We start from the raw sequence: 25,023 nt of genomic DNA, 5'->3' as shown, positions 1-25,023 counted from the left end.
CAACATACAGAAAGCCCAAAAGATATATAAGGACAATTACGACAAGACTCACGGAGTACAAGCGGTCTCCTTAGCCCGAGGGGACTGGGTAAGAGTGAAACTGGGCCACTTTGGCAAGAAAGGTGACAGCAAATTCAGCCCGCCCCTTCAAGTCCAAGAACTGTACTGCCACTCAGCACTACTAAGCGACGGCAAAGTATGGTCACACAGCAGAATGGCAAAGTGCAACAAGGTCCTACAGTGCCAAGCCAATGACACGCCCTCAAGGGATGACGATGGATCTGGACGACGACGTTGCTACCAACTGTCCTGAGTCTGGCGGCCTGGAAGGGGGGACAGGGGGCAGCACGGAATCCGCTGGAGAAAGAAACAACGCCGCCCCAGCAAAACACACACCTCCCCAAACGCCCGATCACGCGGACACACCAGAGATAATCAAGGGGCATCCACCTCACACGACAACTGCCAGGAAAGAGAATCACAAGAGGAGCAGGCCTCCTACACACACACCCGCACAGGTAGAAGAGTGGTGCGACCAAGAAGATACAATGACTACCACATAGAGCTCCAAGGGGCCTATACCATCTTCACCCTGAGCCGACAACGCAGATACCCAGGACTCCTCCGGTGAGGGGTCACCACGCAGAGACTGTACGCAAAAAGTGCTCACGCACAACCCACTGTCAAGCCATTCATGTAGTTGGGACAACTGTTCTTATGCCTGTTGCATTGTTATTAAAGGGGGGAGATACGTGGTTTTGCAGTCTAGTGCTCTACACCTACGTGACTTGCACTGTGCCTCAAGGGATCGTTAGAGGCGGTGCAGAATGTGGGGCAGAGCATAAAGTAGGGACGCCTGCTCTCCCTCAGAGAATAAAGAGACGTATAGATAATCTTGTGTGCAGTGTCATCTCTCCTCCGGGACACCTGGTATCTTCACCACACTGCACTGTGCAATAAGAGTCATGGACAATAAATTAATCTTGTTTTTTTAGAATAAAGTCTAGGAGGAAGGCAATGTACGGAGGAACCTCAGTTCCCACAGCTGTCCACAGGAGAACAAAGCCTGATTTTACACTCTTCAGTATGTAGGTCTGATCACTTGCTCTATTGATTGACTGTTCAAATGCCTGTGCACTAGTCTTCCCACTGGGAGAGAGAAGGCAGGGGGTAGCTGATAACTGGGTGTTATGATGTGGGGGTGGTCTATGCACCTTGATAGGCAATGTCCAAGCTGTGAAAAAAGAGGGTTGTAATTTGAATCAACAAATTGATACTACTGCCTCACTACTACATCCAGTATCAGGGTCTGCCCTGGCCAAGCACACTTAAATTCCCCCACACCAGCAAATTAACACATAAAGGCTAGTGGCACCCAAGCTGCTCAAAGACAAGCTTCTCTCAATTGTCATGGCATCACCTTTGCAGAAGCAAGACTTATGAACAATTTAGTTACATGTTTGTTTAGCAAGGTCAAACCACAAATGAAGAGGTTTATGTGAAGTCTTATAAACAAAACCAAATCGGGAGAAAGGCACAGTAGCAGGTGTTGTGCTCTGGCAGATAATGGACACCAGGACATATCTTTTATCACGTGACTTTGACTCAGAGCAAGATAAGGAAGGGTACAAAATGAGAGAAAGCAGGAGGAATAGGAATATATTAAAATAGTGACAAAAGTTGAAAGAAAGGAAGATAACCTACAACAATATAAAAGTACAAAATGAAATCTGAATTACTATGGTTACCTTTTACCACTTTTCTATCATCACACTCATCATTCTCCTACTACTCATTACTATCTTCATGTATCCTATCTTCTCTTTCTCTTTCCTTTCTTAACCTTCATTCCCTCTCTCTTCTATTTCCCCTTTTATATAAAATTAACGTAATATATATATTTATTATCGATGTATTTTATTGTTTTGTTTTTTCTCTTCTTAGTACTAGAGTTGTATGGTACTTTGTCTTATTTTTTAAGAGATTTCTTGTTTAAATGAATTTGTTAACTTTGTAATCTGCTTAACTTCTTACATCTCTTTTAGCCATTGTATTGTTTATTATCTCTACATCCTCAATAAAAAATATAACAAAAAAGCTATAACAATGAGATAAAAAGACAGGAAGTGTCAGCATTCAGCAGTGCCAGTAGCAAGCTCCTACGGAAAACTTTGTTTATTATTATTTTTTGTTACAAATTAAGCACTGCTCAATAACATCAGTAAATGACGTACGCAAGTTGCCAATTGTGGTCCAGAGATTCACACCTTTCTGAAGTTTCTACATGAGAATATTTTATCATTCCTCTTCATTTAATAGCTCCCAAATCACAAATTCAACACATACCCTCATTCCAGGACGAGTAGATGGAATTGTCCTTGATGATGACCTCTTCCCTACTGATGTCAGCCATAGTTCCATTATTGTCCACCTTCACACTTTCTTGGGAATGTTTTGATTCTCTTGGATTCTGGAAATTTAAACAAAAGCAGAAAAGTCAACCCAAGAAGGAGCAGCCAACATGTCCTTTGAATGGTGTCTTTGTGCAGATGTGATCGACTTCTTCCATCTTCTAGACATCCCAAAATGTACGCAAGCTTTGCACGCTGTGACCTCTTCTACTAATGGACATTGGCTGACTTGTCACGTCTTTAAAGGCTTTCCCCACCGGTAATAACACATCCAGCACCATGCGGGCAAGACTCCTGAGATGCTGACATTTGCTCACCTTTAAGTATTTACGAGTATAGCTTTTTAAAATTAGATAGCATGAATTGGCTCAAATCTTGCAGTGCTTTTCGCACTTGAAAATCAGGAGGCAACTTGGATCAGCTTCAAGCTATGGTCACTTTCTTCCTACTCATTTGTGACTGAATCCTCTATTTGCCATCTCCCAGCTTTTTTCTCTGTTTATATTTTCTTTTCTGTTGTAAGTACCAACAGTATGGAACTCAAAATAGGAATGTCGGGGATTGGACAGTACTTCATTGCCCTATTTTCAAGTTTACTATATAGCGTACCTTTAGCTTTTTACCTCTTTTTCACTGTTCCGATTTTGCTGCAGATTTTAAAGCCCTGTGGACTTAATTACATAGTGAAGAACTTTCCCTCTGATGATGACTTTATCAATCGAGCAGAGAAAGGAAGGCAAAACAGATGTATGTGCATCTGGGTACTATGGGGCCCATTAGGATGTTGGGCGGACTTCAGTCCGCCGCCCATCCTCACGGTGCTGGGACCGGCCCGCCAGACGTGCGCGGTCTCGCACCGCTGATTAGGATGCGACTGCCACCCTGGCAGTCGCATTCCGCATATTTGACATGTTGTGCATTCCCATGCACAACGTGGCAAGCACCGTGCGGTGCCTGCCACCTTGTGCAGGGGAATGCAGGGGGGTACCATGGGTACCCCCCAAGTGCACCCCCCACTCCCCCTGGGAGCCCGCAACGGTCCCCCAAAGCACATCCCCGCCAGCATTTCCATGGCGGCATCGCCGCCATGGAAAGGCCTTTGTAACCAGGCATCATATTATGGATGGCGGTGCCTTCTTAGGCACCGCCACCATATTGTGCCCCAGCTCCGCCCGGCCGCGATACTCCCCATCATATTATTATGACGGGGGTAAATCAAGTTGGGATGGCGGGCAGATCGCCACCACCAAGCCGGCGGTCCACCCGCTATGGTAATGTCCCCCTATCTGTACATGTTCAGAGAGAGACTGTTCTTCCTAAGGAGAGCAGTTCTGTGACACTGGCTGTACATGTGTCCCTTTGTATTCAAGGAAGCCACCAATCCTTACTTCGAGATTGGAGGTGAAATGAATGCACATCCTAAGATATCAGCACATTTCGAAAACATTTAATGTCTTAAATTAGGTTTTCTCGCTAAACTTTATATCACCTTTAAGTTTGTGCAAGGTATGGCTTTTAAATTCCAGAAGGAGGCCCCCAGAATGTATCATCCTACAAGGGCTCCCTGAACAAGTAAGAACATGCTAATCATGCCAATGCCATCCAAACTTTGGATACTGAGAGGGTGGCACTTGGGAGTTCTTGCATGCCAAATTATACAACCTATTGACCTCTTTGGCATTACCAGCTGGAATAGCACCAAGCAAAAACTCAAAAGTCATCTCTTCCAGTCTGTCTTTCTATCTAACCATACATAATTCAGTAGGTTGGGATGCAGTTTAGAAACTACAATATTGTAATCTTCTAATGATATATTATGAAGAAATCTTATTTAGTGTTCCAAATCCCCTAACCAGCATTGCACAGTATCATCCTTTACCATTACTTTTGTCCTCTCCTCCCTTCTTTCTTTTTGATAGGTGACCCCTTTTCATCAATCCAAGGGACTACGCCTCCCATACCGCCCTGCTGACTAGCGCTCCAGGAGGCGCCGTCACTCCCTCGTGCCCGGAGGCGCTTAAAGGCCAGTGCAGCTCCCGCTTCGCGGGAACCGCTTTTCATCGATCCAAGGGACTACGCCTCCCACACCGCCCTGCTGACTAGCGCGCCAGGGGGCGCCGTCACTCCCTCGCACCCGGAGGCGCCTAAAGGCTGGTGCGGCTCCCGCTTCGTGGGAACCGCTTTTCATCGATCCAAGGGACTACGTCTCCAATACCGCCCTGCTGACTAGCATGCCAAGAGGCGCCGTCACTCCCTCATGCCCGGAGGCGCTTAAAGGCCGGTGCGGCTCCCGCTTCACGGGATGCGTGCGGGCGCGTGCCGGGCGAAGCCCGTGCCAAGGGCGGGCCCGTCTTAGCCCGTCAGAGGTTGAAGGAGGCTGGGCTTGGCCACGTAATTTGGCCCTGGCGGTAGCTAACAACGCTGTTTTGTCCTTTCTTCTTGGGATATCTAGAGTAAAGGTACTGTGAAGCAGCTCACTGCCTATTGCCTTTTGCTATTGTTTGGTGGGCCCACGATTGTGTAATTGGGTTACTACATTACTATATGAGAGAAAATGAGTAAACTAAAAGGTGTAGCCGGGACCCTGGACGCATTTATTGTAAGGGCTGAATCGCTTCTAACACATGAAATCCATCTGACTGAGAGACGGTTGTCTTTGGACCCTGCCACGCTACAATCTCGTTTGTCGCTGGGTGGTTCTGCTAATACTAATACAACTTGTCCGAATATACCAAACATATCACCAGCGAGGCCTGACTTTGGTTAACCTAATCCACTTTCTCTATTTGTGGACTCCCCTAATGTGTCTGTCTTAGACGTGCCCTGTATTAACACCAGGGGTAATGCTGCCAAGGCACAAAGGAATATCAAATCAAGTGCCCAATCTACTAAAAAAAAAAAGTATGTTGCCATTACCAAACCTAATTCTAAAAATGCCAAAGGCTGTCAACCTGTTGGCAGCTCAAAAATTGACGTGGCTGCCATTACAATCTCAGTAGCGACCCAGACAGACACTACCTTTGAATTTACGTGTAATGAGGCCAACACAGGTGTTGTGGGGGGAGCCACACAAACAGGGTCTGCAACGGAAGCACTTGAGACTATGTTGGCTATCCTCAAGGATGTGAGTGATAACATTTTCTGTTGTAGGGGAAATTTAAGCAGCTGGATCGTACTGTGGACAACTTAAGCGGTGGGAGGTTGAACAAAGTTTCTGATGAAGTGGGACGAGGGAATCCTATAACATCTGTGGTCAACAAACATGGGCCTGTTATGCAATCGATGGGTGCTGCTCTCCCTCCCCAGGTTACACCCTTCGTCAATTCTAGTGTATCCCGTTGTAACCAAAACTATTTGTCTGTGTCAAATTCTATTCTTGCGCAGAGGGAAAGTTTGGGCATACCCGAAATATGCAATTCAAATGGACCCAACGTGGCACTAGGTAGCGTGAACTGTAATCTGCCTCAGCAGGGAACTATTGTGGTTGACCCAAACAATGTTGCTGCAGACCACCTTAGGGATACACACTTAAGTCCTAACACAGATGTCTTGAGCCTACCACCAGCCTCTAGTCCTTATGTGTTAGTATTGGCTGGTGTTCCCAACCTTGGCGAGGGACAGAGGGAGTCTTGGCTAGACCTCCGCAATAAATCTGCAGATTGGTTACGTAAACATAAATGTTTCCACCCCTCTTCAATGAATGAAATTATTATGGCCAGGAGAGTAGGGTGGGATGGCCAATCGGATAAGGACATTAACGGTGATTGTATTGTTCTTAATTTTCGCAGACCATACACGGTTCGCCATCTACTTAGCATTCAAGAGCAATCCTTTTTACAACGTACCGATATCTGTGCACTCCCTTTAAGTTATTTTTATAAACCACCAGTTATATTGTTTAGGGATGCCCACGTAATACCACTGGCAGCTAATAGGCTCCATGCACTTTCCAATTTGGACGCTCAGGATTGACAACCACTGCTGTTGATTAATTCACAGGCTCATGTGGAGGATCATTTAGATATCGTACTCCCACCCTCTAATGATAACCCAGCCCCACTTATGGTAAATATGGGAGCCAATCTGAGCGTTCTAAGCTGGAACGTGGCGGGACTCCAATCCAGGCTGGGTGAACAAGATTGGTTGCGTATAGTAAAGGAACAAGACATAGTCATGTTCCAGGAGACCTGGGCCACCGACGATCTACACATCGAAGGGTTCCACTGTTTCAGTGTAGTAGCCCCAAGCCCTAAATTGGGTAGACCATCAAGGGGGTTATTCATTGGGATTAACGTGGCTGCTGGAGGCAGTTTTAAGGTTCTTTCAACTAATAGTAGAAACTATCAAGTTGTCTTTTTTAAAAGGAGGGTTTGTTTATAATTGGTAAATTTTTATAATAATGAATTTCATTCCGTCCCTAATAGGAACTTCATTGGGCTTTTTGATTTTATTTCTAACTTAGATAGTCAGCGAAATATGGCGGGACCTACCAGGATCCTCTTGGGGGGAGATTTTAACGCTACAATCAACGGCTTGGTGCAGGATGAAGGAACAAGCGATCTTGGGCCCTCGTCCCGTAGGGGGGCAGAGTTAACATTGTTTTTAAAATCATATAATCTGACTAATGTTATGGATTTGGTGAGCAGCCCTAATACCACCAATAAAAAATTACCAACATTTAGGGGAAGGGGTTGCTCGTCAACCATTGATTTTATTTGTATTTCCCCCTGCCTTGAAGATCAACTAATGGCCGCTGAAGTAATTGCAACGGATTATGGGGATCATAACCCCATCAAAATAGTACTAAGCTCTGCATCTCGGCCTGTGTTTTCCTCCGAATGCGGGGCAAAAATTCTCACACCCTCAACTGATAATTTGAGACTAATTTGGAAGGGCATTGATAGTGGCCAACTTTTTAAAACATTAGTTAGAGGCAATATGCACCTTATTAATTCTTGTTTGTCATCACAGATTGCACAAACTGAGGTAGTTCGGGATTTTTCCAAATTGTGCCTAGCCATTAAAACTCTCCTGTCGAAACCTGCCCCTTTGGCAGGAAACAATCCTAGATGGTTCGACCTTGAGTGCACATTGGCTAAAAGGAATCTTCGCATGGCACTGTTATCCAACCCGAGGTGTGCCATAGACGTACAATCGGCAAGGTGGGAATATAACATAGTAATTCTGAAAAGGAAGGGAGCCCTTCTAAACGAACGCTGGGAAACTTTATCCCAGGCGGCAAGTACAAAAAAGGGTAACATTTTTTGGTCCGCAGTAAGGGAGCTTCGATCGATGGGTCAACTACTAACTCCCACCCGCTGCAATATTTCAAGCGAGTTCTGGGAAAATCATTTCTCAAAAAGTTACGCTACCCCCCAACCAGAGCTTGACCAATATGATTATGGCCCATTCACCACCGTTGAGCTAACCATTTTTGAGGTAGAAGAGGCCATCCAACAGAGTATTGGGAATAAAGCACCTGGCCCAGATGGGTTACCAATTGATTTAATAAAATGGAAACCAGACTTCTGGGCCGCGTTACTTTTGAATGTTTTTAATAGTTTAACCCACGCCACGCTACCAGACACATGGGCTAAGCGTATCATAGTCCCAATTTTCAAAAAAGGAGATCGGTCCCAGCCTAATAATTATAGGCCGATCTCACTAATTGATAATACCTTAAAAATATTGGGGAGAGTCTTGTATAATAACATTTTAACCTGGACGGAGGAAAATAGTATCTTAGAGAACTGTCAGCTAGGCTTCCGTAGAAAGGTGGTTACCAACGAGCAATGTCTCAATCTTAATTTGGTTATCGGGAAATACACCATTGCACGGAAGTCTCCGGTCTATTTGGCCTTTATGGATTTGTCCTCAGCGTTCGACCTTGTTAATAGGTCGAAGCTCTGGACAATTATTTTGGCATATGGCTTGGACGAGCCTCTGGTACATTTCCGAGCGCACCTCCATAAAGACCTTCAGGTGCAGGTGCGGATCGGCATGGGCGGCGAGGTTTCGGGAGTCATTAAGGTAGGAAGGGGGATCAGACTGGGATGTGTCTTGGCCCCCCTCCTTTTTATCATTTATATTAATGGGCTGAACAATCTGCTTAAAACCTCGACCCATGACGTTCCTATGATTAATGGTAAAACTCTCCCCGTGCTATTATACGCAGATGATGCGGTCCTTATAGGCCGCACTCCGAACTCTCTGCGTAATTTAGTACAGACTTTTGTTGGGTACATGGATAGCTTGGACCTATGTGTCAATTTTAACAAGTCATTTTTAATGTCAGTCAGTCAGTCAGTCATAAGCTTTTATTCGATATGCAAGATATCTTGTAAGCACATAGAAAATACAGTAGACACATAAAAATCACAGTTACAAGAAGCCAGTATCAAAGTCATAAGAATATAAAAAGGGCATAAATTTCCCATAATAAATTATCTAAAAAAAGAATTAAACAGCTACTGACAATCTCTTGCAGCGAATAAGCCAGGACCACTTTAAAAATTTCGCAATTCCACACACTAAAAGGGGGGAAGTGTCCGTAGTTAAAATACGCAGGGCTTCAAGGTGACTACGTGTGCCCATATTGCGACAGAGGGGTTTCAACCAGACACTCCTGGGCCTTGCATAGTCCGGGCAAACAAATAAGACATGTACAATAGACTCGGCCTTGCTAGGGCAACACGCACAGTTGGGAGAAATGCGGGGCACAGGTGACCAACTCGATACCAATGCACCTAGGGGGAGACATCCAACTCTAAATTTGAAATAAAGGGCTCGGTCATAAGGGAGAGTTATCAGGTCCAGGTAGGGTTCAAAAGCCACAGTGTCTTTAATTTGCAAAAAGGCGACAGTCGACTTGCAGTGGTTAGAGGTTGTGTTTAACCGCTCCGCACACCAGTTCCAATAATGCGCCTTGACAACTTCTTTTGTAGGGGCTGAACGTGATGACCAGCAGCCTCCTAGACCGACATTCTCCAAAAGCTTTTTAGTATCTCTGAGCCACTTTATTTTAGCCCAGCCCCCCAAACTCATAATTTCTCCCAAGGCATCAGCATAAGATTTCAATACTTCACCCCTCCAGATTCTTGTCCATAACAAAAGCGGGCGAAGCTGGGCCTGGTCTTTAATATTTTTGCAGCCCATGTCCAACCTGACAGGTACGGATGGAGTACTCAGGGGGACGGAGATAAGGGATTTCAGTAACTTACTCTCCGCTGTTTCTAGGTCTTTCAAACAACAGTGGCCCCACAATTCTGCACCATACAAGGCTGATGACACTACTTTAGCCTTGTAAATATCAACTACTGGGGTGAGTGATCTTCTTGGAGAGGCCCTGAACTCCCTCATAAGGGCACCTCCCACTCTCCTGTGACTGAGGACCATTTTATCAATATGACTAACCCAGGACATCCTATCCGTAATCCGGATGCCAAGGTAGTCGAATTCGGCTACTTTCTCTAGGGGGGTCGAATTTAGAGTCGGTGGGCGGCCCAGTTTCTTAGGAGGATTTAGGACTAGATATTTTGTTTTATCCACATTTATTGTTAATCCTCTTACATCACAAAACTCCTGAAATCGTGTTAATAATTTCTGGAGACCTTGAGGGGTCTTCGAAATCAGGAGCGTGTCGTCCGCAAATAGCAGGGTGGGGATCCGGACTCCTCCGAGACAGGGGGCGTCGGCTGGTTCTTGCTGGAGATGTTTTACCACCCCATTCACATAAAGTGAAAATAGGGTTGGTGCCAGGACACAGCCCTGCCTTACGCCCCTAGAGACTGGAATCTTCTCAGTAAGTTCACCGTTTTTACCCCAACGGACCTGGGCAAAGGTATGGGCGTGAAGGCTGATAAGAAGTGACAAGATGTAAGGGGGTAAGCCCAGCTCGAGAAGTACCCTCCAGAGATCTTCTCGGGGGACTAGGTCAAAGGCAGTCTTCAGGTCTATAAAGGCCAGATAAAGTCTGCCCTTGCCCAGTTCCACCACCTTCCACCACAATAATACCAGCCTAAACACCTGCTCAATTGTCCCCATTCCAACCCGAAAACCTGCCTGAAAGTCTGAAAGAATTTTATTCTCCTCCACCCAATGGAGAATCCTTCCAAGGATAGCTTTACCTGCTATCTTTTGGGTGGAGTCGATCAGACTTATGGGTCGGTAATTACCTGGAGCTTCCCTGCACCCTTTTTTATAAATTGGGACCACCACCGCCCCTTTCCAGGATTCAGGTACTGCCCCACCCATCATGATATCATTAAGTAGCGCTGCTATGACCCGTGCCCATTCCACTGGGTATGCCCTCATAAGGTCTCCCGGGAGGCCATCGGGACCCGCAGCCTTGCGTGGGGCTACCCACCCTATAACCCCCTCAAGTTCTAGCGGAGTAAAGAGATCGTAGGCATGAGGTTCGATTATATGCGTAAGAACCATCCCCGCATTACCATCCTCATCTGGAGGGAGGTATAAAGACCCAAAGTGCTTTACCCAGCTTTGTGGCGAGATGTTACAGGGTCTCATAAGTGCATCGGGGCTTTTCCGTGCACTTATAAGTTTCCAAAATGCCCTTGGGTCTCTACTTTTGCTGGCCTGGAGCAGGTCATCCCAATGTTTATCTTCCCACTCCCTCCTGGCTAGTTTAAGAGAGTTATTGTAGGCCTTCCTTGCTTCCTGTATCTCAAGACGGGACTTAGCTTTGATCGCCTCAACTAACTTAGCCTTAAGAACCCTACATGGTTGGGAATACCAACCATCGAGGGGTTTTTTGGAGAGTTTATTACCCAATTTATTGTGGTGAAGAGTAAAGACATTAGTCAAGGCATCTATCAGGGAGACGAAGAGCCCACTCGCTCTGCCCACACCTTCCGAGGATGTTCCAAGGTTTAATACCGTATGGTTTAGGAGAGATTTTATTTCTTCTACCTTCCCCTCTGATAAAACCAGTTTGGCCCATTTAATTCGCCTACCACAAGGGGAGACTTCAGATACCTCAGGTGGTGCTGCTACCTGGTTTATAGAAACCTTACTTGCGTGACGCCACCACTGAGCCATACTTAGAGAAAGCAGGTTGTGGTCGCTTTCAACCGAGGGGACCACCTGCATATCCTTTACATAGGGCCATAGACACACGTCTACTAAAAGATAATCTAACCTAGATGTATGTCCGGGCCTATTATACGTGTGTGCGCCCAGCCTATCCGAGGGTGTCCTCCCATTAGCAGCCCTTAGATTGAATTCAAGGCTCAGGGAGTATAACTGAAGCGCCACTTCTGACCACCTCTTGATCGGTGGGATTTCCAGAGCCGGAATCCCCCACCTAGTGTCCTCCTCCTCTTGGTCGAGGGAAACGTCCGAACCCAAAGGCTCGAACGTACAGTTCATATCACCTGCAACCAATGTACGAGACTTATATGGGGTGTTGTTTAACAAAGTCTCGAGTAAGGATATTACAGGAGACTTTCTCCCGCCCACGGTTCCCCGGGCATAAACATTATAAACGTTTAAAACAACTCTCCCCCTTTGGTCTATTATGGTTATGTTTTGAATGTCAGGAGAACCTGTGGGGAAATCCATAATTCTGCAATCAAGAGATGCCGCAACCCAGATAAGGAGGCCACCGGCTGGGCGCCCCCTCCCTAAAGATGAGACATGCGCAGGGGAGAAGTAGGAGGAAAAACCCACCCTGTGGACCGGCACACAACTCCATGTCTCTTGAAAGAGGCACAGAGAGTGCTCGTCAACCTGCCTAATAAAGTCAGGGAGGGGCAACTTTCCTGCAATCCCCGCGACATTCCAGCTGAAAACCTTAAGGGCAAGGTCCGTCACAGCCGGAGTGCTGCAGGGCGCCGGAATGTCCCCGCCTGTAGAGCTCCTCGGGAAAACGTGAGGACAGCAAGGGTCATGCAAGGTGGGTATAAGATCACCTATCCCACTTGTAGGATTACTTTTGCTAAGTGATAAAATTTCCACTGAATCTACTCTCTGCCCAACTTCCAGTCAGATGGGTCCCGCTGGCCACAAATTTTTCTCCCTGGTGTCCCCTGAAACCCCATTCCTATTCTGGACAAGAACAGGGGGACTTAAGCTTCCACCGCTAAAATCAATGATTTGCCTGGGATAAAAGAAGGAAAGGTCTACCACTTTGACCCCCGGGACCCCCATATTAGGAACAGGGGTACAAATCGATGGTACCACTCTTGGGTCTTGGAAATTTACAATTATACAGTCCCCCTCCTGTGTTTTTTCCCCGTGTCCAACCCAGTCCACTCGACGGACACTCAGTATAATGCCATCCACACCTAGCGGGATTGGCTTATTTGCCTTTAGCCAGTGGATACACTTATTCTTAAGTGATTGATGGTTTTCCAACTGGCCGTCCTTTAAAGGAGGCACATTAACCATGACTGCCGCAAAGGGTTGACAGTCTGGTGGAAGGTTTACTGGGGGAATTTGTCGTACTTGTTTACTAGAGGCAAGTGAAAGGGTTGATCTAGTGGTAGGATGGGGGACGGACCTAGGGGATTTCTCTAAGGCTAACCTGCTCGAGTTGGTACATGCCCCTTGTTTTTTAGGAATTTCCATTATGCCACTCACTACCTGTGGCTGCTTCTGTCGGGGAGACTTAGGCTTATTTTTATCGGGCTCTAACTGGGTTTGAGAACCCTTTTGCTGAAGTCCTGCTTTGGGACTAGGAATAGATGTGGAAGCTAGGGTAGATGGACTATTAGAAGCTCCCTTCTCACAACATAGTGGATGCTTAGAGGCTCGCTGAGATGAAGGCGCGTTTCCGCTTGCAACCAGGTTCTTAGCTTCGGTCACTCTACTTGTTTGTTTAACTGCTACTTTAAGTGAGTGAAAGCCGTCAAGGGTTGATTGCTCGAGTTTGTCAATCCTATCCCCAAGGCCTTTAACTTGAGTTAGCAACGGATTCAAGAGTCTATAGACCTTCTTAAGAATATTTTCTACCGTTGCTAAGTCCGTAAACTTTAAAAGTTTCGCACTATTTGGGCCAGAGTGTGACTCCTCAGGAGAGTTTACAACATCCCCAGGTATGGCCAGTTTATTCACTGTAGCTTTGACCCTTGTAGTTCTCATACCCACTCCAAAAGGCTTTCTTGAATTTTGATAAAGCGCGGCCTGTCTAACTGGGCAGCCCCTTTTACGTTTACGAACCTTTTTGCTTAAGGGCCTATTCTCCTGTCTAATGATGGTTGTTTGGGAATTATTGGGGGACCTAACTATCTCCCCTTCTGGTAATCCCAAGTGCGAGGTGGACGATAATAAAGGTTCCACAACACTAATGGCTTCACTTGGGGTGTTGATGGACGATGATGCAATCAGTTTACCAAGACCATCAGGCTCCATGGTGACTATTGGAAAAAGAGCAGCCAAACTTTCTAGCCTGCCTATATTTTGTTCAATGTCATCCAACTGGGGTGGGTTTGAGGAAGTACCAAAAACACTAGGCGAAGTATCGCCCTGGAACTGGGTACTGGCAGTTATAAGTGATGATTGAGCATCGCCCCCCAGGGATGAACGTCTCGAAGGGAGGTAGACCTCAGATAAACGCCGCTCAGACATTGCAATCTCCTTATCAATCACCGCCGCCACCCTGGTAATGAAGCGGTCCATAGATCCAATAATGGGGCTTGCTGCTTTTGGCCCCCTTACACCTTCATTTCTTAACAGTTTACCCGAACGGGTAGACATAGTTTAGTGGGTACGAAACCTGAATATGTACTCACAGGTCTAGCAGAAACAAAGGACGTGGCCCAGCCCAGCCTCCTTCTGCCTCTGACGGCCTCAGACGGTCCGCCCTTTGTCCGGGCTTCGTCCGGCGCGTCCCGCTCGCGTCCCGCGTAGCGGATAGCGCCTCCTCCTTTATGAGGGATGGTAGGGCTGGGGCGGGTGGGCGTGGAGCGAGCACAGGTGGCAGAGAGCACGGAATCCTGGGACACAGAGTCCCGCGTCGTGCTACAGCCCTCCTCGACTCCCCGCAGGCAAGACGGCAACAAGCAGCCCCCTCCTCGATGACAACAAGGCAGAGCACCCCTCAGTGTCTGACAGCACTCCAGGCGAAGCGGGACCCGCGCCAGCGGGTTCCGCGAGGATTTAAGAACTGTCCGGGGCGGGTGGGCGTGGAGCGAGCACAGGTGGCAGAGAGCACGGAATCCTGGGACACAGAGTCCCGCGTCGTGCTACAGCCCTCCTCGACTCCCCGCAGGCAAGACGGCAACAAGCAGCCCCCTCCTCGATGACAACAAGGCAGAGCACCCCTCAGCGTCTGACAGCACTCCTGTGGTCCTGGGAAGCGACAGTTAAGCTCTATTGTAGTGGGTAGCCAGAAATTGACAAGCACCCGTACAGTTCCCTATCTTGGGTTGGTCTTTGCTGCGAACGGCTCCTGGACTGAGCATCTTGCTCACTCCAGGAGCAAGTTCTCAAAGGCCACCAATTCAATCCTTAGCCTTCCACGTCCAAAGACCACTGGTGCCATATCAGTCATTTTGAAAATATTTAAATTACAGTGTGTCCCTGTGGCCACTTATGGGGCTGAGATTTGGGGTATCGCAAATTGTTCCTGTATCCAGCAGGAAGAAAATAGGTTTTGCAGGAAACTTTTGGGTATCCCAATCTCTACCCCACAATATATTTTCCACAGAGAACTCAACCTTAATTTTATATTGGATTTTATACGCGCCCGTCCTGCCCTTTTTTGGCTATCGGTATGGAAGAACCAGGCTGCCTCCCTCACTAGAGAGATTATTAATGACTGCCTTATGTGTGAGAAAGGGATGGAAATTCCTTGGTTGAGTGGAGTACACCAAAGCCTGTGCAGTGTCCATAAAGAAAGTATTTTCTTAAACCCAAATATAGCTGACACCGTGCCAAAAAAGGAGCTTAGAGATGTTCTCTACTCTTTATATAATACAGCAAGGATTGGTCTGGAATCCAAGAAATCTTCTGTTCTTAGTTATATGTCTATTGAACAGCATCACCATCCACTACCTATATACCTCACCCTACGCATGAGCCATTGGGAAAGGAGCCTATTATTCCATCTTAGAGCAGGAACTGTCAGATTTGCACTGTGCTTTCCTCTTGGCTACCACCATTATCTTGATCACGTACCATGCCCTTGTGATGGGGTGAGTGGCCAATCAATTTTACATTTTTTATTTTTTTGTAAGTATTATATAAAATATACACAGTGGCTTTTAAATCCATTTTTTAAAAAGAGAAGACCCATTAGTCTGAACAACGCTTACTCATGCTTAGTCTCCCTGGCCGATGAAGAGCTGATTCTCCGCATAAGCACCTTTTTGAGAATTGCCACAAGAGCACGTAAAACTATGCCCAATCCCTGAGTTCTTATTTTTGATTGACTCTCTCTGTGTAATTGTTAGTTGACATAATGTTTTATTAATAGTAAATCATTTATTTATTACCAATGAAGTTCTTTTTTAACTTGTCACTAAATTTATCAAATGCTATAGTTATATCACTACAAATGTCTTATCACCATGTACTGTCAACCCTCCATCTGTTATTTACTTTTTTATGATGTTGTGCTTTTATGGGTACCAAGTTACCCGAATAAAGTTTATGAACTGAACTGAACTGATAGGTGATCGTCCTTTCAAAAATATTTTTTTTCTACATGACTTCTGAAGATGTTTTCTTTCAGGTCCTTAAACCCCTTTCTGCTGTGACCTAGTACTTAAGGTAATCATAACCTTTTGCCAATTGATGATTGGAATTACTAAAGAACAAAGTTCTGGTAATATCTTTGTTGGTTTGTCTTCTTTTTAAGTTTGGAGTAACCCCAGTTTCACCCACAATGAAGTGCAGCAGAGATTAATAAGCAGAAGTGAAACATCTAATGTTGTTCTGACTACTCTAGGTCTATACATTTAACAGTTTCCATTACCAGCTGTAAAGTACATCTGACTTTAGCGCTCCAGCATATTCTTCCACAAGCATTTTTCACACTACTCCAGGTAGTGAGGGAAGACAGACTGAACCAAACTCATACATTTGGTTATAATGATCACTATGTAATATATTGCCTAGACAAAAAGCTGCAATATATGATCATAAAAGGCCGCAAACAAATATTGGGGCATATGCATCAACATTAGCATTTGCGATTCCTTATTAGCGAAAAATAAGGATTCGCTAATAAGGAATAGCAAAAGGCTATGCATGTAGGAATCGCTATTCAAATAGCGATTCCTTAACTTTCCTTAATTGCTACTAGCAAATAGCGAGTAGCAATTAAGGAATGCCGTCCCAATCATTCCTATGGGCCTCCAGGCCCATAGGAATGATTCGGAGATTGCATGAGCAAATAGCGAGTACCAGTAGGTTCTCGCTAATTGCTCATGCAATTTCAAGGGTGCAAGGGTGTCAAAATGACACCCTATAGCACCCCTGAAAATGATATGTGCACATATGTTGCACACACACATGCTCTAAGGGCATGTGTGTGCGCAACATGAAACTTTGAAAAATGCACAAAAGTGCATTTTTCAAAGTTTTTGCAAATTACCATGCAGTTCATCTTCATGGTAATTTGCTCCCCCTATTAGCGAAATCGCTAATTTTTTAACTTTGATGCATTGCATTTAAGGAATCTCACTTTGGGATTCCTTAAATGCAATCGCTATTTAAGGAATCGGTATTTAAGGAATCCCTATTTAAGGAATCGGTATTTAAGGAATCCCTATTTAAAGAATCGCTATTTAAGGATTCCTTAAATAGCGATTTCTGCTTTTGGGTTGATGCATTGGGATTGGGTATTTTTAACTTAATACCGGGAGCTATTAGCGAATCGGTATTTTACCGACTGGATTTTGGGTTGATGCATGAGGCTGTACGTCAATTAATGAGGGAGACTCTGAGCTGGCCTATCACATTCAAGGTGAAAATAATCAGTAAAATTGGTTGCCACAAGCACATTAATAATAATTAGCATCCCTCTTATCTTACAGTGTAGTCTCTAAGTTGTCCCGGTCAATTCACCTTGATGACTTCATTTTAGTAATATGCACCACATCATATTTGAAATGCATTTTGACATATAAAGACCAGACATGAACATAGTATTGCCAGAAACACCCTCGGCTGTTCTGGATACCACTCTCTTAACCTGATTTTTCTTATGCATCATATTACCCTGTGGGTGCAGATAAAGGTTACCCCAAAAAATCTTGTCACCCAAATGACCTGCAAAGTAGTAATAAACAGCCTGAAGGATCTGTGAATAAAAAGCAAATGGTTTATCTAACAAATACTTCTCATAAATATAGCTAGACAACCCTGTGTGCGACCACTCCTTGCTGTGCATCCTACGAGGTAAAATTCACAAGTACATAAAAATAAATTGCCTTGCAGGCCAACGTTTCTTGGAGAAAATTCACATTGTACCTATTCAAATACAACAAGAATTTGATTTGCAATTCCTTATATTTAGACTTCCAGCCTGCAATATTCCAGGACAGGATTTTAAAGCTGTGTGTTCACCACATGTTCCTCCGCCTCCTCTCTTACTTTCAGTGTGTAGTCAACTCAACTAAATTCTAAGTTAAGCCTTGGAGGAAATCTTGCCTTAGAGCCCGATCATTTATTTGATTCACTAAAGATTTAAACCAAACATGATTCAGGCAAATGTTTTTTTTTTTTTAATTATCAGATCATATTCAAGTTTACTATCAGGTTTCCTAAGAACACATATACCATATTAATTTCCAATTCCCTTTCCATGCTTTGTCATAAAATCATGAAGTTACATTGTTGCAGGAACATCTTAATCTAAGAGAAACTGCAAAAATAGCCCACTCTTTAGCAGTCCAGCAAAAAATAAATAACTCTTTTTGGGCAAAAATTCATTAATGTTTTTAATTAGATTTTTTTCAAAAATGGAATGCAATTATCTAAGTACTAACACAATAAAGAATTTATTTCCAAAACATTGTTATAATTGAACACATTACAAACTTTGGGCATTATTTAGATCTCGGCGGATGGATTATTCCGTCACAACAGTGGCAGATATCCTGTCCTTCGAAATATAAATACCATTATATCCTATGGGATTTATATTTCGACAGGCGGGTTATCCGGCACTGTTGTGTCAGAGTAACCCATCCGTCGAGATCTAAATCCGGTCCTTTGTCTGAAGAATTAAGAAAATAAGTATGCAAAGACACTAACAGTCATATCCAAGGGCTGTCCAACGCCTTAAACAGGAAGAGTGCTCTTCTCTCCAGTAAATTACAATTCGATCAAGTTCAGTGAGCACCCACTGCTGATGTTATGTACTCTGGGTGCTCTTTGCAAATCTCCTAAATAGGTTTGATGACAACTCGGCTCTGTTAAGAACCTGGTCTGCCATTCTCAGTCTTCGGCTGATGGATAACATTGGCTGCGCATGTGTAGTTTGCTGTCAACTAATACCCAGACGTTCTTCTCCGAATCTCAATCACTGTCTTTTATGTCTATTTCAGATTGCTGTTCTAAGGCGCTTGCCTTGACTGAACAGAGATAGATATAGTTTATACCCCAGCATCTTCGTCTCTAAGTAACCCTTTGTTGAAGTTATTTTATGGCATCTGTAGGGTTTACGTCTCTAAAATATGTCATCAGAGCATTATACACAAATTGTTAGATTTGGGCTTTGGATCATTTAAATATTGTAAAAATTATTCTAAGTCATGATCCGTGGGAAACTTCCTGTACTCTGTATGAGGTACCCCCACCTGTAACCTCTTAGTCCGAAGTGGATCTGTTGGTGAAACCATCAGTAGGGTAGCAAAGATGTCATGGGCCCCTGTGCAAGCAAATAAAATGGCTTCTTTGACTGCTGTTGGGGAAGTAAAATACAGCAATTAATAGGGCTCCCTTGGTGCTTGGTCCCTGTTACCACTGCACCTGCTACACCAATAGTAGCCACACCCCTGCTAACAATGTGAGGGTGGTACAGGCTGCCTGTGTATGGTGTGATCGTTCGAAACTCTTTAAAGGTTTCTTTCTAAATTAATGACAATGCCAATAGGTCCTACAGCATCTTGAGCATCCTCACCTGGAATGCCAGCTGGCAGATTTGGGCTACCCACTCCTCGTGGTCCTCTGCCGCCAGCACGTGAGTCTTATCAGTGGTGGTGAAGTAAAAGGGGTGAGTGCCCTTGGGGCAGTTGTCGCCCCCTGCATCCACGATGCTCACACAGTCCGCTAGCCTCAGCACCCTGCGCTCAGACTTCTTAATGCTGGTTCTCTCCTTGGCACTCCCATCCTTCACCTCGTAGGTCTCGATCCGGGCCACGCCCGATGGGCTGGCCCTGAAGAGTTGCGCCCGCGTCTTCTTCCAGCACTTCTGAGGACACAAGATGGTGAAACAATATGAAAGAGCCTAGGTGTTTATGTAGAAATTAGGAGTGAAAGTAGTGAGAGCACCAAAGTGTGAAGAGAAGAAAGGGCCACCCTAGGGGGCGACAGCAAAAAAGAACTGGTTGGAAATGCTTGAATTAATCTGAACCACTGGTAATTAGCTTACTCGTACCTCTACTCTTTAAGGTTTCAGTGCCATTACAAAATGGGGCCACCTACATGCAAATCTTCATTGGTCATGCTCCAATCAGAACAATACAGCCAGATCTGCCCGTTCACGCCCCCTCTGAATGGAAGTAAGAGAGAATCTGAGGTTAATAGGACAGTGAGGAAAAGAAGAAGAGATAATGTAGCAGGATGGGGAGGAGATGATGGTGAAGAAGAGGATAATGGGGAAGAAATGGTGGAGGAGGAAATGTCGCCGACTCTGGCAATGGGGAATCAGGTTCAAGTCCTTGCGTTGACTCGACCTCCTGTGATTCTGGCAGATCACTAAATATCTTTGTGCTTAAAAAAAACTGGCCTTGAGTAATGTAATCTGGTGCTCATGTTATGCACTCCAATGCCCTTTGGCCAAAATTACGCTATATAAAAATTGCAAAAAATAAAAATATTAAGTCAATTATAAATTGAGGAGAAGGTGATGATGATAGAAAGGAGGAGTGCAGGAGAAAAGAGAGGTGGAAGAAGATAGGGGAGCAAAGGAAGAGATATGAGGATGTGGTAGAATGAAAGAAGGAAAAGGAGGAGAACTATGGAGAATAAATGAGTGAGCGGGATATAGAGGGTGCTAAGACTAAGCTGTTGAGTAAAATGAAAGGGATCTGCAAATACAGGAAAGTGTGGGCAGTGAAAGACAGTGATGGAAATAAAGAAATATTTGGAACAATAGGAAAAGGCAAAGGAGTAAGAGGTGAAACCCAAAAAAGAAAGGATGTGGGGATTAGGAGGGCCAAGTAGACAATGAATGAGTGACTAAGAGGTTTGTTAAGGCTAATTAGATATAGAAAGAGAGCTATGAGAAAGGAAGATTAGAGAGAAAAGGAGGTTGGAATTTCAAAAGGAAATGGGTAAAAAAAATAGAAGAAGAGAACAAAGGAGAGTGATTAGATAAGAGAGAAAATTAAAGGGGAGTTAGAGAGTCTGAGGATTAAGCATTGGAACTTGATAAAAGTAATAAGGGAGCAGAGGAGTAAAGAGTGAAGTAATGGCAGAAACAACCTAGTGAGTGACACATCCTTCCACGGAGACATATAGAAGCAGATTGAGAGTTTGTTTATTTTTGCGATTTCTTTATAGCTTAAGTAAGACCCGAAGATAAGGGGAAAGGAGCTAAACACATCATAGTAGAGAGGTTGGAAAACCAAACTGCTTGCAAACAAAGCGAAAAGTGAAAACATTTATAGTAAACGAAATGAAAATGATAAGTGTGATGACGCTTCATAATCAAGGCACAAAGAGTGAATATTCGATGCATAAAATGAGATCTGAGAAAGCATTGATAATGTGAAAGCAGCAGAGAGGAGTAAAGTATCTCACAACAGGGTTATTGAGTGGACAGCCAAGGGCAACTTCACCGGAAGTGAAAACTGAACACATCCTCTGTCTGACTGGGCAAGCTTCCATTCTCATACAGTGCAGTTGTGGGGATGAAGAAGCCACTCAGAACTTGTGGATTTATTTGTTTGGAGGGATCCAACTAGATTAAAGTGTATCTGACCTAAAGTTCACTTTTGTCTGTTTAATAACGAACATACGATACTCGTCTGAGAGGTTGTAATTTCACGCTGATGCCAAGCTCCCGATAACACCATCAAGGTTTGTGGATTTCACTTAGACGACACTTCAGTCAATGAGATCCTCGATTGCTTGACTTTGGTCCTCCTTCTGCTCTAGAGCAGTCACCCTATAGTTGTGTTCAGGTGTAAGGAGTGGCCATGTTGTTGGCAACAGTCTTTGTCAAACAGAAGGTTCTTTTTAGGCCAGAGGTGGACCTGACTGAAGTGGGCCGATACAGCGAGGTGGGCACCATGGATCCTTCCCTGTTCCACTGAACATTTGTTGGTCTAAACCAGACACAGAGCAGCCTGGCTCGTGTAGCCTGTTCAGTGAGGGTGAAGGGGACTGAACAGCACAGGGGATGGGTGTACCTGCAGGGGAGACAGCTATCTTCAAGCCTAATCAGTTTAACATAGAAAGTCACCTTCTTGAAGCTATTCGTCCACTGGCGAACCCCTTACCTGGGGGTACTTCACCCCTCATGCACACCAAAACATGCTTCAAGCATACATCTCAGAGTCTTGAAGAGGTGAGAAGTTCTACTCATCACAGACTACATAGATTCACTGGGGGGATAATAGGTAACCTTCTCAGCTTGGTGTGTGTCGTGTTCCCCTGCGGCCCCCCACAATAATCACGGACACCGTACTCTCTTGTGGGCAACTCTTTATTCTGACCTCTTCCTTCGGTATCCCTACACTGACTGCCTTTCCTTTCCTGGCGCCTCCTCTTCCCGTTCCTCCTCCCTTGCTCCGCCCTGCCCGCTGCTAGACCGCACAACAGTACATCTCCCCCTTTGTTAACAGAACAAAACTCACAGAATATTTACATCTCCTCAATTAGCCGTCGGGGCTGGCGAATTGTTCGTCGTGGTCTGAGAGGCCGACCTTCTGCTACCACAGTGGGGTTGCCTCCACTTTCCCCCTCCGGGTCAGTGGCAGGTTCACGTCGCTGCACAGTCTGTTCAGTTCTTGGTGACTCTAGCCGCGACTCCAGCGCTTCCTGCAGAGCCGAGCTACATTTTTGGAAGTGAGACACATTTCGAGTAATGCGCCTACTGTCTGATTCTGCCGTCAACATTGTTCCCTTCTGTCGAGTGACTGTCAGGGGCTCTGCTCGAAACCTACTATCCGTTTTCTTACATTGTTCCTGCTTAACCACTACACAGTCTCCTTCTCGGAAAGAGAGCGACCGAGCTCGCCTCCGGCCGTCAGCATACGTTTTCATGCCTTCTTTGCGGGCCCTATCGGTAGCCACTATTTCTCGATGGATGCGATCTGGAGACACTGGTTGTAAGGCTCCTTCCCAGGTGGGTATCCGTGTCCGAACGGGGCGCCCCAGCATGAGTGTCGCTGGACATTTGCCTGTGGTGGCATGAGGCGTCGTTCGGTATGAGCGGAGCACGTCATTGAGGGCTGTTTGCATGTCTCGTCTGTCAAGCACTGCCTGCTGGAAAGTTTTCTTGAGAGTGGCCATGAATCTCTCAACAGTACCGTTGGCCTGTGGCCATAATGGTGTTATCCGCCGGTGTCGGACATCCATCAGTTTCATGAATTCACTGAACTCCTGCCCGTTGAACGGAGGACCATTGTCCGTTTTCAGCACTTTCGGTACTCCCCAGGCTGCGAACACTTCATCCAGGACAGCGAGTGTGGTAGCTGCTCCAGTGGAAGGGACAAATCTGGCAATGGGGAATCTCGAATATTCATCAACTATCACCAGCACGTACTTGCCCGATTGCATGGGGCCGTAAAAATCCATGGCTAGATCCTGCCACACTCCCGATGGTAGTGGTGTCATTTGAAGCGGGGCTGGGGGGTCACTGTGCCCTACTAATTGGCACTGCGGACAGTCCTTATGGGTAAGTTCCACCATTTTGTCTAGAAACGGGAACCAGACACGCTCGCGAAGGGCTCTCTTGGTCGCAACCACACCGCGGTGGCTCTCATGCGCCAGATTGATGACTCCCTGGCGCAGTTGTTGTGGGATGACAATCCGGTGGTCTCTCAGGAGCAGGCCCTCCGCCGTGATGGATAGTTCCTCGCTCACGTGTCTGAACGCCTGCAGCTCTTGACGCTTCAGCGGGTCACTCTCTTCAGGTGTGTCGTCCTGTCGCCACCGATGTGCTTGTACCCTCTGGATCACTCTTTGTAGCAGTTCATCCTGCGAGGTGGCTTGTTGGATGACTTCTAAAGGAACAGCCGGCGGCCGTGCCTGATCCACTACGAAGTGGATGTACTCCTCGGCTACAGATGGAGCAGGACGTTGGGAGGCTTCGGGGTGTCTTGACATGTAATCAGCTGGGTTGGCTGACTTCCCCGGTTTGTGGACAATGGTGAATGTGTATTCTTGCAGACGTAGTCCCCAGCGTTCGATGCGAGGTGGCATTTTGGAACGCGGGTTCCCAAAGATGGTGACGAGTGCTTGATGGTCCGTCACCATGGTGAAGTGTTTCCCATATATGAACACGTGAAAGTGCTCACAGGCCCACACTACCGCGAGACTCTCCTTTTCGGGTTGCGAGTAGGCCTTCTCTGTATCGGAAAGGCTTCGGCTGGCATGGGCCACTATGTGACGCTGGTCAGTGTCCTTATCGTATTGTGCCAGGATGGCACCTAGACCAACGGGGCTTGCGTCCACTGTGATTTCGGTCTTGCGCTCAGGGCTAAAATATGCCAAACTGTCAGCTTTTCCTACGGCCTGTTTGATGTCCTGAAAGGCTCGCTCGCACTCTGGAGTCCACTCAAATGTCTGGCCTTGTTTGGTCAGCCTCCGGAGGGGGTGACTGAGGGTGGCGTAATCTTCAATGTACCGTGAGCAATAGCTCGCCATTCCCAGGAAGGACCGCACGTCGCTGACATCCCGTGGGCTCTTGGTGTCGTTCAACGAGCTCACTTTGTCCGGGTCAGGCTTCATCCCCGCCCCGGAGAAAATATGCCCAAAGAATTTCAGATTTGCTTGATGGAATTTGCATTTCTCTTTGTTGAGTGTTAGATTTGCCTCCAAAAGGGCGTGGCAGACTCGGTCTAAGGCTGTGTCATGAGCCTGAATGTTTGCCCCATACACCAGGATGTCGTCACTGTAGTTCAGTGTGTTGGGGATATGATGGATAGTTTGCCGGATGGCTTCTTGGAATATCTCGGCGGCTGATGATAGGCCAAAGTTTAACCTTTTATATCTGAATAACCCCAGGTGCGTTGCAAACGTTGTAATGTATCGAGAGTCTTCGTGGAGTTCCAGTTGATGATACCCTTTGTTAAGGTCCAATTTAGAAAACACTCGCGCGCCATTTAGGGCGGCTATCATGTCACTCAAGTGGGGTCCTGGGTGGCGCTCTCTCTCGATAGCTGTGTTGGGCATGCGCATGTCCACACATAGCCGGACTTTCCCCGGGGTTCCTTTCTTTGGGACAATCACCACTGGTGACACCCACGGCGTG

General features: G+C 45.8%; 1 protein-coding gene across 1 annotated transcript in view; it reads right to left on the bottom strand.

The window, feature by feature from the left end:
* DOK3 (docking protein 3) overlaps positions 1 to 25,023 on the bottom strand; it is a 76,891-nt gene that overhangs the window by 23,314 nt on the left and 28,554 nt on the right. Inside the window, exons 2-3 of the mRNA XM_085618328.1 lie at positions 19,501 to 19,791; positions 2,347 to 2,470 (exon numbers count right to left, since the gene is read on the bottom strand). Of these exons, the coding sequence (XP_085474454.1) occupies positions 2,347 to 2,470; positions 19,501 to 19,791 (415 nt within the window). The remainder of the gene's footprint in view (positions 1 to 2,346; positions 2,471 to 19,500; positions 19,792 to 25,023) is intronic.

The sequence above is a fragment of the Triturus cristatus genome, chromosome 7 (genome assembly GCF_964204655.1).
Source record: "Triturus cristatus chromosome 7, aTriCri1.1, whole genome shotgun sequence".
Taxonomy (NCBI): Eukaryota; Metazoa; Chordata; class Amphibia; order Caudata; family Salamandridae; genus Triturus; species Triturus cristatus.
Note: the sequence above shows the minus strand (reverse complement) of the source record. Positions and strands in the feature narration are given on the sequence as shown.